At 29.5% G+C, this 19411-nt stretch overlaps 2 protein-coding genes across 3 annotated transcripts in view; one reads left to right on the forward strand and one right to left on the reverse strand.

Moving 5' to 3' along the window:
- LOC119669037 (furin-like protease 2) overlaps positions 1 to 19411 on the forward strand; it is a gene marked incomplete at its 3' end in the record, with an annotated part of 541440 nt that overhangs the window by 482301 nt on the left and 39728 nt on the right.
- Positions 1 to 19411, reverse strand: part of LOC119669036 (furin-like protease 2) — a 105630-nt gene that overhangs the window by 60587 nt on the left and 25632 nt on the right. Inside the window, exon 4 of the mRNA XM_038078761.1 lies at positions 11926 to 12060. Within this exon, the coding sequence (XP_037934689.1) occupies positions 11926 to 12060 (135 nt within the window). The remainder of the gene's footprint in view (positions 1 to 11925; positions 12061 to 19411) is intronic.

Consider the following 19411-nt stretch of genomic DNA (forward strand, 5'->3'; position numbering starts at 1 on the left):
AGCAGCTCATTAGGGGGTCAATGGTTATACTGGACTTTCGTCCCAAAGAACGTAAACAAAGACTTGACTAACAGATCGTTAACGAAATTTTCTTTGCAAATACCAAAGATATATGCATATATTTGATGTAAAGAGTATTTCTCGATTTTATAATTTTAATTATACTATTTCAATAATAAACGGAATAACGAACAAATTGCGTTTGCAATCCGGTGTCTTAGAGCTACTTTCCGCACTTGTTCACACAAAATGTTGGAAAAAAAATTAGCTGTACTTTCAAGTGGTTTGATCGCATCTTAAGGGAAAACAGAAACAGTATTTCATATGAAGCATCAAATTGGAACCCATAAGAGTTAAAGTTAATAGGTACATCAAACATATACCATGTACAAAAAAAAACGTTGTCTCATGGAACGGAGAGGTATATTCGCGAATTACGTACAATAACTGGAAACAGAAATAATAGGAAATCGTTCATTAATCAAATTGATGAATATATTATGTTAACAAACTATTTAAAATCTAAATTTTTTAATATATTATTAATAATAATATTTCAACCAAGCCACATAATATAGAATGCATACTTCCATAATATTATCTTATTTATATATGTAGTGCTGTATATATATAAAATTTATCTACTCCCTGTATATGGATATGAATATCAATCACTCCCTATATTCAGGTGCCAATCACCCCTGTCGCAATATAATTTATGGATTATACATACCAAAAACAGTACCAAAAAAATATTTTGTGATATATGCCCGCCAGGTATAGATATGGTATGGTATGTATAGATATGGTAGATAGACAAAAATTCAAGATACTAGGATTTTTTTATATGAATTTTATTATCTTGAATGCTTCAACTTACTACATCGACTAAAATTCAAATACAGAAAAATGTTGATGTAAATATGTAGAAAAGAACTAATTTATAAAATTCTATATATGTGTATAGCGCTGGAATTTCTTTAAAACCAACGTTAACGCTATTTTTTTGCTGACATTTCATATTATTTTATTTTTAGAAAGTAAAAACTATTTTCCATGCTAAATTTAAGATTCTGCTTTCCCTGTTAAAGCTTTTCCCTTTCTTTGAAAACATTTACTTTCAAGCCCAACTAACTTAGTCTTAAAGTTTTTTCGTACTCTTCCAGGACAAAATTACCTCTTGTCTTGCCGTACTTGAAGTTGCTCCATGATACTTTCATGTCTTCTCAAATTATTTCTGTTGACGACTAATGCTTTCTTCCACTTTCTAATGGGAATGCTCATTTTGTTTCCTTGCCGTTTGCTAATTACGAATTTATTGTGTCCTTAATTAACTCAAGTCGGATTCTTTTTCAGTTTTCTGGTTTTTGTGATGCGAGGTAAATACTCGAGAGCACAAAGAGCCGCAAGCAGTGCTTTGTGGAGCAGTTCAAAACCTACGCTTGTATTATTTGCGGCACAAACATGCGTTTTTTGATGTGCCACTTCAGCGCTACCAAAGGATAATTATAGTTGAGTTGAGTTGAGATAAAACGCAAAAAAACTTCTCCATGACAATTTATACGCAAATAATTTGCTTCTGCTAATTTCAGATATTTTTCAGAGGCTTTTAGTGTGATTATAATTTGAAAAATGCTCTTCGAACAAATGCGTTCAACGCATTTTCCCTTGAGAAAAACGCGTAAATTTTAGTGATTGAAACTTTTGCATTGGTGTTCCGTTTGCATTAATTGTTATAGAAAAAAATTTGAATGAATTGTTTTTTCCACTGAAAAATATATATAAAAAATTGCAAAAAATAAAAATCCAATTCCCAATTGTTTCATTAAAATAATTGCAATCACTTGAATTTAAAAACATTCTCAACTATAAACAATTCAACTGTACATATGTATGTATTTATAATATTTTTCATCATTCATATATACTCAATAATTTTGTTTTTTTTTTTAATAATATTTTTTAAACGAAACACAATAATATTCCCAAAACAATTTTTCTATAGCGATTTCAATTATACAGTAAATAATACAACTACAACTTGCAATCTAACAGGACGTGAAGGAAAAAGCTTCAAATGTTTGCTATGATATTTACAAAATTTTTTTTTTTCGAAACAAACCGACAAACAGACAGACGAACCTACAAACAATAAAGCACCTGAGCATTAAAAATATGAAAATGGAAATAAAAACATAAATAGAAAGTATTAATTTTTATTGAAAAATATTTATCATTTATTGAAGTGCTGCTCTGAATACATACAGAAAATTATCCCCATAGGAAATATTATATTTATATAAATATTTCTGAAAGAATATCTATTTTTTCTACTTAAAACAACATTTTTACAGGAACAGTAGGAGATGCGTCAACAATGCGGAAGCACTAAAAATGTTGTCGATAAGCAACAGCAAACGAAACTGAGGGACCGACCCGGTGAGTACTGAGGCAATCCAGCACTTGCATTAAAAAGTTTTCACAATGCAGCAAAAGATTAAAAAAGTGCCGATTGTAAACTTACTTATGAAAAAGTTGAACATTACTTTAAAAATATTTATGCAGAAATTTTAAAACAACAAAAACTGAAGAAATATATATTTCTTGTAAGTTTAGATACACAAAAACATCCTTGAAAATATTTATACAGAAACACTTTGAACCAGCATAGACACAAAAATAGATTTAACGAATAATTGTTGTGAAGCGACAACAACTCCGGCTAAGTATATTCAAAAATATTGCGGTTAACTGCAAACGAAAAATTTGTCAACTGTTTTTCGTTTGCAGAATTCGTTTGCTTGATCTGTTGTGGTTACACTGAAATGCACTATTGCCGCAAAGGATCAATTCGTTTCCTGGTAATATTCCTCAGTTTCTTCAAATTTTTAAAGCATTCACGTATTGAATTTTTTGGTGTTGCAACTGTTCCATAAACGATATAATTGTGGAACTTGGATTTCTATCAATAAATAAAAATTACACTTTGTAAATCTCTTACCGTGCATGTTCTAGAACTTGATGCAGAAACTTGAATAGAAAACAAAGATATTGTAAAAGTATTAGATGTATACATTTAAGAAAATTATTCGCTAGAAAATCTATGATCCCTTACGCGTTGGTAACAGACAGCGAATAAGATGAAATGAGAGACTCTATCATTTATATCGCTATATAGACATTGTTAAACGTGCTCTCTTAGTTTAAACGTGCTGCTTCAATAGATGAAAATGTTTCAACCAGAATGGTGTTAAATTCGGTCTAACACCTTCTGGCGGAAAACACGGTAAAAAGACTAAGTAAGCAATGATTTCAAGACTCGTGGTATTACCAACAGTCAATAGTCTCTAATTAGGCGATGGTAGCCTAGTGAAGGTTACTGAATGCTGTCAAAAATCAGATAAGTAAGTTGCTGTCATTATTTGATAACATAAAATACATATATCGATAACTATCATAACATATATTATAAAATACAGATCACTAGAATATTGCAAATGCGATCTAAACAATTAATTAAAAGGTTAATGTATTGTAGATAAAAAGGTGAAAATTTGAAAAGAATTTAGTTGAAAATATACAACAGAAGTCTTAAATGCAGATCAAGCAGCTTGATGGAAGATTTTTTGGTCGTGCACATTATTTTAAACAAAATGTAGTAATATTTATCAATGTTTTCTTGAAACCTAATGGCAGTCAATCTATTATTTGCAAAACATTTTATTTTATTTATAGAATTTTTAGTCTTTGGTAGGTTTATTTTCTGAAACCTTCAACACATATCTCTGTAATTCAATCGTTCAGTTTTCTTATCTATATTCAGAAATGGTTATAAGTTGTTAAATATTTTGTGATGCTGATTTGGTGGCACTGTTTTATTCCCAATGTCAAACGTAACTCGGTCACCGGAGCTAGAAAATGAATTAACCTATAGCTACATAGGAACTTAATCGAATTTATAATCATCATTGTCAACACTACAATCAGTCTTTAGTTTTGACCTCATTTATGAGGACTCATAGCACCCGTTAGCGAGGCGATACGACTCTATTCTGCTCTCTGGTTAGATAGAAATTTTGTTATTACAAATTTTTGCTTTGTTCATGGAAAGTATTTTTCACAAATACTTTTTTTTTTCAATATATACATCAATGTAATTCTGTATTTATATGAAAATGATGTATTCGGAAAGTATGCAACTGACTTTGTTGAAATTTTTATGGAATATTGTTGAACGGAAAAGGAGGCGTATGTGCTATGTTTGTAATCGAAAGGCTATGTTTATGGATTTACACATTCTGATTAATATTAATTTTAAAAGTGACCATTTTAAGTATGATAAAAATAAAAGTTGTTTTAAGTATAGTGGCTATTAGTACATATATTTGAACTATAATTCGTGTTAGTTTGTGTTTTGTTTCATGAAAGTTCTTACTTTTCAAAATTAAATGGATGTGATAACAATTTTTTTGGAATACATAAATTTGTCCATTAGATGATTCAAATTTCCATCTTTGATGCTATCCTTTGCAGTTATCATTTTCAGAACAAATTTTCCAACAATTTGAGTTTAGCATCCTTGCCACCCATGGCACTGAGATCAAAGCTACAAATTCATATTCCGGATAGCGAACTCATTTCTCACACGTAGGCACACAAACTCGTATGCGAAACAATAAAAAACCAATCATAGAAAATACATAGCACCGGAAATGTTTTATATTTCCGTTTTCTTTTTTTTTTCTTTTTTGTATTTAACTTTTCTATTCCAGCTGAAAACTACGGCATTTTTGAATGATGGCATTTGCGTGCGAATAAACGCGAAGGTGTTTTTGGCATAGAAAAAGCAGCGAAATGAAAAAGCGAAATGAAATAAATAAATACATTTTTTGAAGTGCTAAAATTTATATTTGAATCATTTGGGAAATCAACGAAATGAGTTTCCATCTCGTATTCTACGTTGTTTTTGCAGGTTTTTGTTGGTTTTTGTTGTTTATATATTGGCAATGCCGCTGCTGTCACTGTTGCCAGCACGGTTGTATTTATTATTGCTGGCAGCCATTTTTTTCGTTTATTTCTCATTCGTTGCTGCTAAGTGTAATTTCGAAAACAATCTACTTTTGAATTGCAGGTCATTTATTATTTGAAATGAAATTGCTAAAAGTCATAGAGAAAAACATTCAAAGTCTATTTTTGGTTGAATATTGGTTTCTTTTATATTGTATTTGTTTTTTCAATTATTGCTATTATTATTTTGTTAGGTGGCAAGCAAATACGGTTTCCGTTTGTAATTGCGTTTCCTGTGATACTCGTACTATATATATAGACGCTTATAATCTAAAACTTTCAGACAAGATTGACAATTAAATTAAGTTTTATTTACACACAAATTAACTGGCAACGAGCGCAGCAGTTAACTCATTTGCAGTCAGGAGCAGTGTTGCATGCTGCGCATTGTCAGTGTTGCATTAATTTTAACTTTGCTCCGGCAGAGCTGCATGCTCTTAACTTTGTGTTCATAATTTTATATTACTGCATTTGTTTTGGTGAAATTTTGTCATGCCCTCACTCTGACATTTCAGCATCAAATATAAACTTTTTCCATTTTCCACACCAACTTGCAGAATTCGCTGCAAGTTGGCAGCATTTGTTGATTTGCAAAACAACTTTATTTCCGCTGCAACATTTTGCATGATTATGGATGCGCGTCGGTGTGGTGTTCTGCGTACGCCAGAAACTTTTCCAAAACTAGTTGTCAAGCTTATCATTAAGGTATTTTTCTTTTTCCATTTCCGTTATGATGCGGTGCGGTTTCATCAAATGAACATTTCATTAGTTAGCTAAGCTGCATTCGCATCTACGTTCACATACGGCGCAACATTCAAGCCAAAGGTGCAATGGTGCATAAATGCACATCTACGCGTAGTCTTGTATGTGACGCATTTTGTGCATTGATTCGAATTACTTTTCAAAATTTAATTACGTTATCTGTCACGCAAAATCTGCAACTTAAAATTGCAATAATGAACTTGTAAATTCTGTTGAAAATATTTATCCATACTTGGAAGCCACATATTGTATACATACAAGGGAACTAACAAAGATTCCCATACTTTGCTGCAAACAAATTGACAATAACAATTTTAATTTTATAATTTTTCATAAATTTCATAAATTAAGATGATATGGAGATATATCAGGTATCAATCAGATATCAGCCTTTTGGTACGTTTGCTCATGGTTCACAACTGCTTAGGAAACTATGCTAGAAAATGAAATCGCTCTTTCATTCGTAACGCAATTATTGAGAAGATAATGAATGCGCTTCACGGACAAATTTCTGTTTGCGCTCCAGTTAAAATTCGAGGAGTATTTTGGGCTGATTTCTACATATATTCAATATGATAGCTTAATATTCACGTCATTTAAGTCTGGGTTATCAGCAATGAATTTCTGGGACAAATTTGGATCCTCATTAGTTTTAGATTTCACTTTACTCTGGTGGTATTAATTTTAAGTTAGAGTATTACGTTGATCCAAGGGAACCATTTCGAACTGTTAGCCGAATTCGTCGTTTGAATCTCGAAAGACTTAAATTGATTCATTATTTAAGTTATTCTCTAAAGTTGGCAGCAATAAAGAACAAAAAAATGTTAACATTAAAGCTGATGTTTTCTTATTATTTGCGCATTCTTCAAATGATCATAAATAGTGACGTAGGCGTAGGAAAATCATCACTGAAAGAATTTAATTATTAAATTTAAAATCAAATAAAGCACGACTAATGAAGAGCATAATAAAAGTTTTCAATATAGTAAAGCTCAGATATGGTCTGCTGCCCGTTTGACGGATTTTTCATATTGACCAATATTGTGTTTTTAATATTCCATTCAAGTTACGAAATTCCCGTCGTTACAACAAATTTCTACATTTCTTTGACTTAACTTTACTCATTTCGGGCAGAGTTTGAGTGGAAATGACATTCGAGCATTTGGACTTTGTCCTCGCAATGTTGTCATTGTCATTGTTATTGTCAATGCCTTACTACGCTCTACCATGTCCACCAAAATTTCCCAATGCTTGACTTTTAGCTTATATGCTTAAACGCAGGATAATGTACAATATTCCCCTGATACTTCATTCCACTTTCCTTACTTGTGTTGTTTGTCTTATTCTTGTGATATTTGTAATTTTTGCTGTAATTTTGTGCTTTTGTCTAAAACATGTGCCAAAGAGACGATTTGCAACAAATTATTGACACAAATCGGAAATTTAGGTACATTTATGTTAAAATTGGAATATTTTCCCTAGGGCGAAACTGTATTAAAAGTTCCGAGATACGGGAATAGAAGGAAAAATGTTAATAAAAAAAATTTTAAATGTTAATTCAAATTGCATTGTGTGTGTGCGTGTGAGTGAGTGAATAGGGACAAGACAAGAATTTGTTGGATTTTGAACCTACAAAAGAAATTTAAAATGATGACCGGAGCGTTGCTATACGCCATAGTACTTGTGGGCAGAAACCTTTTAAATAACAATTTTCGACGTTTATAATGTCAAGTGGAGAACACCATAAAGAAAAAAACACTGTAAAAACAGCAATAATAACGGCAGCTCATAGCTCACAACTCACAGCTCACAGCTTACAGTTCACATAAAAGCAGCACAGCATGAAAATAAATTTGGCATTCCTCTTGCATAGTTTTGGGCGTACAAAAATTGTTTAGCTCAACATTGGGCGTAATAAATCATGCATCTTTTTAATGTAGAAACAATATCAAACTATAGTTTAAGTGGAATGTAGACAAAAAAAATTATTTTATTTATGGCAAGTAAAGTTGACAATATGAGATACTTTATCCTGTATTTAATACATAATTTTCTTTTTTTCTTCTATTTATTTATTGTTTCTTTTTTTTTTTTTTGGTTTTGGCTTCAATGTTATTTTTACCTCTTGTGTTGATAAATCAAAATTCTGTGTTTCTAAGAATTGTTTTAGCCGTAAGCGTACCGAATTCAAAATTGAAATATTAAAACTTTTCTGTCAAGTTATCATTTTTACAGGGAACCCTTCAATTCCTAGAGTGTGACCAAGTCTCAAGTAGGTTTGCTTTTCCGACATCTCAGCAAATAAAGGAAAGTAAAGAAGAAACTTTTAAAAAAGGCTTTAGTTAAATTTTTATTAACTTTTGTGCGTTTCATTTGCATGTTGGAAACGTTTTCCTTTATTCTATTTTTTTTGTTTTGTTTTACTTCTGACTTTTCCAATATATTTTTTTAATGCTCTCAATGTTTTGCAAGAAATCAAATTTTGTTCTTTCTTCAGGGTTAAAAAAAGTGAAAACTTTTAACTTTTCACTTTTTTCCACTCATATTTTTCAATTTTTTTTTTCAATTTTGTTTGTTCTGAGCGGAACTCCCCTTTGTTTCATAAACTTGATCGATGTATCATTTCCATTTCGAATGCTTCAATATATCTTCGAATGCCGCAGGAATACCATAGTAGTAGGTTTCTTATTTGAAGAAGTGAAAACTTTCTTATTCCTTCAATATATTTTGAAAGTTTTTTTGAGAAAGTTTTGAAATTGCGTGACAAAATTCAATTTCTCAACATATGACAGAAATGTTGCATATGTTAATATTTTATTCTTTACTTTCATAAGTCATAGCAGAAAGTTTTAAGTGGAAATTAAACTTGCAAAATTATTGTTAAAAGAAATGGACTTTTAAATTGCATATTAACAATAAAGTTGCTCAAATCATTCAAATTTATTATTTACATTAACTCAGAGTTCAGAAACTCTCAGAATGAAATATGTGTTGAAACTGCTCTTCTAAAAATGACAAGTTGGCAACTTTTCTAATTTACATAATAAATCTATGTGAATAAATGTTACGTCATTCCAAAAAAAAGTCCACTTAAGTATTAATAAAAAGTGAGTAAATAACTGAAATGTAAATATCTGTAGTGCTTCAAATGAAGTCTTAGAAAGGTTTTGGAGGGATATAACTTATTTAGTCATTCTTATGCCTATTCGAAATTATTTGATATAACTTTTAAAAAAGTTATATGAAAGTGTTGTTAAGATTATATTAAAAAATAATTAATTTTATTTAATATTTTAACGACTCTATAGTAATCTTAGCTACTACTTCACCTAAAAATATTTCTACCTTAACGTATTAGAGTTTTCATCCAAACAAGTGAAAAACATAACCACATATAATTAATTAAATTTTTGGCTCAAGTTTAGGTCAAGATTCACTCAACATTAAAAGATTTGAGAATATACAACGGAATTGGCAACTTTGTTTTGAGCCTCTTAGTTTCCTCAATGAGTTCAGTAAGTTCGGATAAAGTGAGATTCAGATAGAAAGAGAAAGAGAAAGAAGAGGAGGCAAAGAGAGAGAGAGTGAGAAAGGAGAAAAAAGTAAGAAGGAAAAAGTGGAGGTGAGAGAGAGATAGATAGAGAGAGAGAGAGAGAGAGAGAGCGACATAGAGAGAGAGAGAGTGACATAGAGAGAGAGAGCATAAGAAAGCATAAGCGTTGTTTATACTTAAGACATCTAATCGAACAACCTTGAATTACTACTTTGAAATGTACATCCTCGAGAAATGATTGACATGTTGGAACTTTAATACTACCCAAGACACTATTTGGTATACATCTGTGTTCGGTCCTGTGGTGACCCCGATCAGTATTCTAAAGTGATGTTGTAGAAATTGTATTAAAAAATACCACATATCTTTTCGAATGTTCACTTATTTAGTATATTTTTGCATTGAATAATAATCTTCTGACCTTAAGCGACCATTTTTGCATAATTTTGAACTCCCTGGCTTAGCCAGATGTCAACAGACAGTTATTTTGAACAATTGCTGTATTCCTTGAAATGTCCATATAGTTTAGATTTAAAAATATAGGGCCTTTAAGATCGTTATCGTCTTTTGTGTGATCAGTGTTAAAGTTGTGCATACCAATTAATACTAGATGTTATGTGTAATTTTAGTTAATATAACCAATGTTAAAGGTTTAGTTCTTTATAATTAAATATTTCAAGTAGTAAACTATATTTGCATATAGCAGAGTAGGAAAAATTTCTTTAAAATAGTTAAATCTTTTAAAATTTGTTGTCAAATTGGTATGACAAGAAAACCTCCTCCAAAGCCGCTTGAATTACTCTCAATATTTCTTTTTCAGTTCTAATAATATCTTGTATATCTTTGTGTATATATATCTGACTGAGTTTATTGGCAATAAGTCTTTTACTTTTTGATTTAATCGAATGTAATTCAGCAGTGAGATTTTTGGAGTTTTCAAATCAGGTAAAGATGGCTAATGAGTAAATAGGTTCAGTATATATATGTAATAGTAATGGTTTAGAGGTAAGGCTTCGGCCTTTTTGCACTGCGACCAGCTTGATCTAATAGGCACCCCTTTGTATTTAGATATAGTATAAATGTAAATGTTAAAATCACGATAACGTAGTATGAGTATTGACAAATAGAATAAATTCGTTATAAATAGTACAAACATGGTCTGAAGTAGTCAACCTTATAGATAAAAAAGGTATAAGGAGTAAATGTGGGAGTAGTTAAAGGTTTTAAAGAATAAAAATATATACAAATTATTGATTTTTTTATTTATTGTGTTTGAATAGAGAATTGGAAATCAAATATTTTTAATAAAAAACCGAATGATATAGATTTATATATTTTATTTCAAAGTTCTTTGAAGTTGTATTCAGGCATACAAGCAAAATTAATACTATTTATAACTTAGTTTCTAAGTAATTTGAGTAAAGTTTATTGCAATAAATTGTTCACACAGATAATGCACATTAAGAGGAGTAGGAGTAGCAATATTAATTGCAAATAATTCTCCATTTGATTCGAATTTGCGTACTTATTCAATTAGAACAAAAACTATATAAATATTTTAAAAAAGTTTTCCTCTTGATTGTAACAAAACTGCTGCCACAATTCAAACTACGACTAATCCAAGTAGAAAAAGTACATAAGAGTCATGCGAGGGTAAAACTGGAAATGGGAAGACACATAACCGCACATAGACATTTGTTACAAAAATTGCAGACAATTCAACACAGAAACCACAAAACATTAACTCAAAAAGTTTTGTAGATACCAGACAACAGACATTAGACACTTAAAGTAGGAGCATAAGCCGAGGCGGCAACTATTGCTACTGCAATTTGTAAGAGCAGCAGCAATAGCAACAGCAGCAGCAATAGCAAAACAAGCAATTTTTCTAACAGCGCCAACAGTGGCAACCTCACCAAGTAGCAACATCGGCAGTGGCAGCACTGGCAGCACTGACAGCGATGGCAGCGGTGGCAGCAGCTAAACCGCAAAGAAAAAATTACTTAATGAAAATGACTACACAATTTACAAATACACTCGCTTACATAAGCACATAATCACCAACACAGTTACATTTTGTAAAGGACAACAAAATGGTGTAACTTTAGCCATTTGTATGCAAATTTTTAATGAAAACGGATCGCAGGACACCAGCAGCATCAATAACATTTGCAAAAGTGTGTGCCTAATGGCACAGCAGCAAGATTAGACATTAATTTAAATGAAAATTAATTACTAAATATGCAAGTTTTTGCATTTAAATTTATATTAAAAACTTTTAAATAAACTAACGAACACTGAGTCGCAGTGTGCAACTCATAAACGAGAAGGATAAGCGCCTGCTTAAGTGTCCTTTGCATAAACAGTGACCCAGTATGAATACTGCTTATACTGCTTCTTAACAGAATTTCATTTCACTTAACATATCTCCGTTGAAGTGTAGTGTAGATACTCGTATCTAATGTTCTAATGTTCTCCTAATGTTCTCTAATGTTCTCTAATGTTTTTAAATTGTTTTTAAAATGAAATGGAATTTTACTCACATAATTTTGCGCAAGGTCAGGATGATTTGTTTGTATGCCGTCGTCCAGTATTGATACCACAACGCCTTTGCCCGTATATCCTTTCTGCCATGCCGGACCGACATTCATATCAAGACCATCTTTGGCGCCGCCATTCTGTAATAACCATTCATTTTGTTATTGTTGTTGTTGTTGTTGAGGATGTTATTGTTGTTTTTGTAACAATGTTAATTTATTTCATAGATTTTCAGTTGCGAAATAAATGTTACAATTACAAATTGAAGAAATCGTGCGTAAAATGTTGTAAATATCGTGTATGGGATGGATTGCATGGATTGAGATTGAGATTGTGGCATGGAAAAGAGAAAATAAAAATCATATAAATTAATTGTTAGTTGCTTTTAAATATATGAACTTTTGTTGTGTAAATACAATCAATAAATAATTTTTGCAATTTATATTTCGATTATATAGAAAAATTATCCTTTAATGGTTAGTTTAGTTCATCCATGTAAATCATAATTAATATGAATTTTTCAAATAAAACCAAATTAATCGCTGCCTTATGTATTCAGTTGCCTTCTAATTTATGTTAGCAATAAATTTTAATTTAGTTAATTAATAGGAAAGCACTTTGTTAATGGATTTTAATAAAAGTATTCATATTGTATTTCATAAAAGCGCTTATATTAAATAAATATTAATAAATTCACATAAAGACTTGAGTCAAATTAAATTAAAAAAGGGAGAAGGACCTAATAGTCCACTTCCTTGTTCTTAGTTAAGTTTAAAATTAAATTTAAATAAATAAAAAAAGGTCACAAATAAACATCTATGAGTATATGACATAAAAATTATAATAACAGAAAAATTAAAAAAACTTCTCTACTGGTTAAAATGTTTTTCTCTTATATACATTAATGTTATACTTATATACGAGTATATAAAAACATTAATTATTAATATTTAACAGGTTTCCATTAACTTTTTACTTATTTATTAAGAGACTTTCAATAAAATTAACTAATAGCTGATAAATTTAAAAGGTTATTAAAAAATTCAACGGATAACAATTTATAATATAATAATATATAATACGTATACATTACAAATAATTACTTTTATGAATAGTTTATAAAAAAACCAAAAGGAAATTGCTTACAATCCAAAAGGGATGTTCACTATTATGAGTATGGAGCTTGGTAACCAAGTAATCGAGTAACCGAGTAAGTTACCAAGTAATGTAGTAATCACGTTACGCGATTATAAGAAAATTCATTCTAAGTAGCAGTTTGTGAAGTTGCCATATTATTAAAGTCTTTTATTATATTTGATTTGTGCTTTTGCTCTTTTTTTAGTGCTGCCACCTTTTTTATGTATTACCAAACACGTTATGTTTATTCTAAATTTGTAATAGTAGCTGCATTTTATTTTTTTTCATATTCATAGCAGTATTTTAGTACATTCATTTGGAAAATGTGGTATAATGAATGTGGTTAAATAGATAAGTAGTTAAAAGTAAGTTGAAATGATTTCATTTCATAGATCGATATAATTAGATATGTTCACTGTATGAACTAACCCATTGCACCAACAAGTTACCGAGCTTCTTACCACCACATATAAGTATAGTACATTTAATAAAGGAACTACTTTTGACGGTTAAAAGTAAAATCTAAAAGTAAAATTGCATTTGAAAACTGAAATCCTTACTTGAAATTAAAATTTATATAAATTAAAGTTACTGCAAAGTTTTTTTACTTCTTCTGCTAATATAAATAATTTTTATTTACTTTCAGGTAAATTCAGTAATGTAAAAAAAAATTCATCTATTTAAATAATCTTTTAAAGGCTTCAATCCATCAAACCTATTTCTGACTATGTGTCTGGCGATGACTATACCTACTAGGTCAAATTCTTTAATAATATAGTATGTAATCGATTATTTATGTATGATCTGCAGTTATATGTAAATCAATGAAGACACTATTTTTGATAAGACATTTAAGTTTATCTATCACTGTGAGTTAGAGAGTCATACAATTTTTAAAAACTTTTTCATATGCAAGTATTCTTGCAATATTGTATATCAGTATATCATGTCTATCATTACAGTGTTCATTTGGTATTTTCACTTCCTGAACTACCATATATCATCATTAGATAATGAACTTTATCCACAATAGTCAGATTTGTTTACTGATTCTAATTCCTTAGATGGTGAAAATGATCGGCAATCATATGACCCTAACGGTATAGTTAAAAAACATTGTAATATCGTAAAATATCAGTTTATATCAGTTATTAGTTTATACAAATTGCTATAAAACTATTTAGAACTCATTTAATACAAAAATTTATCAGAGACTTATCATAACAGTATATTGTCATGTATGGTATACTGATCAGCCAAATTATGATAAATGATATAAAAATGATCCATTTTGGCAATTATCTTTAATGAGTGCTGCATAATACAGTTAATGAATTTCCATTATAACCTTAATCAACATTTATTATAACCTTAACTGTAGAGATGAACCCATCTCTATCTTATCGTATCAGATTAAAAATTACTTTTTTGCACAGATTAATTGTCAGATAAATTGACAAGTAGAATAATAATAAGAGAGACAGGTAAATTTTTATATTTGAGGTGATATATTAAAATTATATGGCTCCGATAACATACAAAACGGATAAAAACGCGTTTAACCACTTAAATATATAGATTACCTAACATATATAAACAAACAATAGAATTATAATTTGAAAAATAAGCTAATAATTTATGAATTCAACATAAGTATATGTTCTGCCTATCTTTTTGTTGTTCTTTATGACAGAAAAGGGGAAAGGTGTTTAAATTCACCTATCACATGTCAGCAAAATATCATCAAAACATACCACTAAGGTGGGGAATTATTATCCATAGGAAAATAATAGAAAGTAGCAAAGTGAAGTTACTACTGCATAGATAGAAAATTGATTTCCTTAGCTCATTTCATTAGGACAACAGAGAAACTAGTGAACTTTTCAAGCTCTAATTTCAAGATTAATGTACAAAAAAAAAAAATTGAAATATTGAAAAATTGAAAAATTGAAAATTTTAGTAATAAAATATTTTGAAATTAGTCTCAGCTAATAAAGTTACATATATTTTTATTAATAAGAATAGAACTGGTATTATACGTATTTTAAATAGTAATGTTAAGCCATACTAAAACCTATGTTGATATATCGAATATTGTAAAGGGACGTAGCTAATTATTTAAACGTTGAAATTATACAGAGCTATTTACCTTTTATATGTTACTTACAGTGCTTACTTATTGATAATTTTTTTATTATGATACAGCAACCAAGAATATACTTCACAATATATAATCAAGGACTGACTAATCATGTTAGCCTACTTGCAATAAATTGTTGAAATTAAAAGACTGAAGAGGTATCTCCTCTTAAATCTATCATATGGCTATCAAGTAGAGTTAAGTTCAACGAAAGTTAAACGCTTCTTTAAATAATTGTAGTTATAGGTAAATTTACTTATTACAGATCAGTAAGATATACTATATGCGATATATCAAACCCCAAAAACAAATATATGTAATCGCTGCATTCTTATAGAGGATCGTTTTTTTGGAAACAAAGCAATAGCGTTTTCTAATAAAATGGTCATATATGTAGAGAACCTCTTTCGTAAGTATTCACTTAAGTAGTGAAATAGTTACCTCAACAACAACAACAACAGCAGCAACTACCAATGAGAGTTTCTGAAAGTGAAAACTTTTTCTGTCATTGTTTAAAGCAATTGATTTTTAAAAGAAGTGATTATAGGGTTTAGATACAAAAAAAAGAAAAAAGTATAAAAAACCAAAACTCTTTCAGTCGTAAAGAGTCTTTCAGCTTACACGCCTGAAACTTATTTTGTGTTTTATGATGTACAATTTCCGAAATATAATATACATTTCATATCTAATATCTTATATCCATTATCTATTATCTATTATCTATTAATTATCTATTATCTATTATCTATTATCTATTATCTATTATCTATTATCTATTATCTATTATCTATTATCTATTATCTATTATCTATTATCTATTATCTATTATTTATTATCTATTATCTATTATCTATTATCTATTATCTATTATCTATTATCTATTATCTATTATCTATTATCTATTATCTATTATCTATTATCTATTATCTATTATCTATTATCTATTATCTATTATCTATTATCTATTATCTATTATCTATTATCTATTATCTATTGTCTATTATCTATTATTTATTATCCATTATCTATTATCTGATATCTGATATCTATTATTTATTGTCTATTATCTATTATACACATATATTTTTTTTATAAGGAATTGTAAGTTTTTTAAAACATACCATTCTAATCCTTAGATGAATAATTTTTTCATTATTTACTTCCATGATTGATATTAACATATTATTTTAAAGGTTTTAGTTAAAATCTTAACAATGCCTCTGTTTTCAAGTAAAATATTTCTTTATTTAAGGTAAGCTGAGCTGATATGAGTGACTTCTGATATTAGTTTTAAATTGGATTAAAATCGACTTAATAAAAATTTATTCCTAAGTTTTCTCGAATGGTTTAATTACGAACTGAAGGCAAAACTCAAAATTTATACGGAAGCTGCATAAATTATGTATGGAATTACAAGAATTTGTTAATAATAATGAACAATGCATTTGTTTCTTGAAGGATTCAAATAGCTGCAAGTGAATAACTACAAAATTGCACAAATATTTTCTGTTTTAAAATAATTAAGAAATCAAGATTTGCTGATATGTAATACAAGTTGCGATCTGGAAGTGAACTTTATATTTGCTTTCGGATACAGTAAATGCAAATGAGTGGTGAGTGGGTGTTTGTGAGCAATTTGGGATGATGCTGCGCAACACCCACATATCAGTTATGCACTGACAACTATTAGTGTATGCAACTCAGCCAAATAAAATTAATTTTTTATGCTATGTGGTTTTCGTAATAAAGATTGAAATTGCATGTTGCAGAAATTTAATGTAAGCATCATAAATATTCCAATAAGACATGCAAATCCAGCGAAAATGCCGACAAGGATGCAGGCATGCATGCATGGATACGCAAACAAATATAAACAGAAGCAAAATTTGTAGTTGTGCGCTTTGTAAGAAAACGAACGGAATTTATTTTACTTATACTAAGAAAGCTGAGCTTCATATCCTTGCGTATGCATGGGCATAGTCACAGGACGAGCGCATATGATTCCATATACACGTTATTCTAAGACAGATCTTTTATTGCACGGCTGCATTCTCATTTCCGTGGTGGTGTGTGTGTTGGTGTGTTGGTTTGGTGCTTATTTATGGTTATAAGTGAAACCTTAAGGCAGTCTGCTATATGTATTTGTGGTTTAAAAATCATGTGTAGAACGTCAGGGAAAGCACAACTATTTACTATAACAAATAACACAAAAGTAAATAAAAATTTTATTATAACTTTACTATGAAAAATCAAGCAAACCAACTGAAACCTAACAAAAATGACACTCAACCAACATATATTACTACTGCAACAACAACAACAAATTGCAACTATTACAATTGTTATTTAAAATAATTTTGCTCGTATCCATAAAGCAAATGTAGTACCAAAGTTCATTTCACATTCCGAAATTGCAATTTTCTTCAAGATTCATATTCTCTTGGCAGAGTTTTTAGTTTTTAGCTTCATTTTTAGCTCTAGTTTTACTTTTATTTTTAGTTTTATTTTTATTTTTATTTTTATTTCATTTTATTTATTTTCGGTGTGTGCACAGCAATAAAACTAATAGTTCCAAAACATTTTCGGAATTTATTTTAATTATCAAAGTTAACTGAAATATTTTGTGGCAGTTAAAAGCATTTGTCCCAGAGGAAACTTTTTGCATTTGTAAACGATTCCAGGGAGTCATAGTCGAAATTGAGTTCATTTATTTTGTTCAAAAATTATACTTGAATAAATAAAAACAATATCTGAATTCTTCATATGATTTTATGAAAAAAAAATAAAAGAAATTTGTTTGATTAATTGATAAAATATATAATATAGAAGAAATACGTTTATAAGTTTCTCAATAGAGAAAATAATTAATTAAACTTATATCGAAATTAGAAATTAGTTATATTTGAAACGATGCCATCATATGTAGAAATAATAATATATTTATAATAGTATACAAGGTGTACTACTTGTAAAAACCTTATATTATACCTTCTGCTCAAAAATTTTGTTTTTGTTATTTGTTAACTACTCCTTAAGTAAAGGACATTTTTAAAAAATTTTTATTATGTTGGTACACCCTTTCTTGACATATGGTACAAATTTGAGCGCCATCTGTCAATTAGTTTGTTTACAGAAGCTGTTAATGTGAGATTACCTCAAGTGCATTTAGCGATTTTTATTATGGAAAATTCTTGTTGTACACGATTTTTTCACCAAACGCGGCACCACAGTCATCGATCAGGCACCATATTCGCCAGATCTGGATCCGTGTGACTTTTTCCTGTTCCCGAAACTCAAACTGCCCCTTCATGGTAAGCGTTTTGAGTCGATAGAATCGGTAAAAGAGAATTCGCTGAAGGAACTAAAAGCCATACCTTCACGGGCCTACGAAAAGTGTATAGAAGTTTGGGTTAAGCGTTGGCATATGTGTATCGCTTCAGAAGGAGCACATTTTGAAGGAGGTAAAATAAATTTGGAATAAAATTTAAATTTGTCATAAACTTCATAAACTTATCCAGACTAAAAATGTTCACTGGCAATATCCACAGTTTTTTATAAAAGATTAGCAAGATAAAGATAAACTTTAACTAAGAAGAAGCTATTAAATGATTGTAAATCGTTGTCGCTTTCGCTATTTGTATAAAACACTCATATTAGTTGTCTGTGCTATTATATATAAAAATATAACGCAAATTGTATATAAAGAGTTCCACCGTGCGAGGTATAATACATCAGAGCACACCACTGTAGACATATAAACGGGTTATGCACTTCATGATCTTGAATTGACAGCTTTAAATTATCATCCCAGCCATTACATATTTAGCACAAGGTTTTCCGTTTAGAAATATGAAACGTTTAACAACCACTGAACATCATCGCTGAACATATTGTAAGCTTACTATGAAATGGGTGCTGATTTACCGTATTTTCGAGTTTTGTTTACTGATAAAATTAATTTTTGCTTAACAAATATGTCAAAAATCAAAAAGAATGTCATTGTCCGTACTTTGCGTATATTTATAGAGCTACAAAGTGGACACCCCTGTATTTGCAAAACTTAATTATTATAAATTAAATAAAGTAGTTATTATAAACGATTTTTTTACTGAAGTCACATATATGACAACATACCCATATGATCGTTCAATGATATATATCAAAATAACGTGATAATTGATATTCAGGTTAAAGTGATTTTGGTGACTGTCATA

Source organism: Teleopsis dalmanni, chromosome 1 (genome assembly GCF_002237135.1).
Source record: "Teleopsis dalmanni isolate 2A chromosome 1, ASM223713v2, whole genome shotgun sequence".
NCBI classification, from domain to species: Eukaryota; Metazoa; Arthropoda; class Insecta; order Diptera; family Diopsidae; genus Teleopsis; species Teleopsis dalmanni.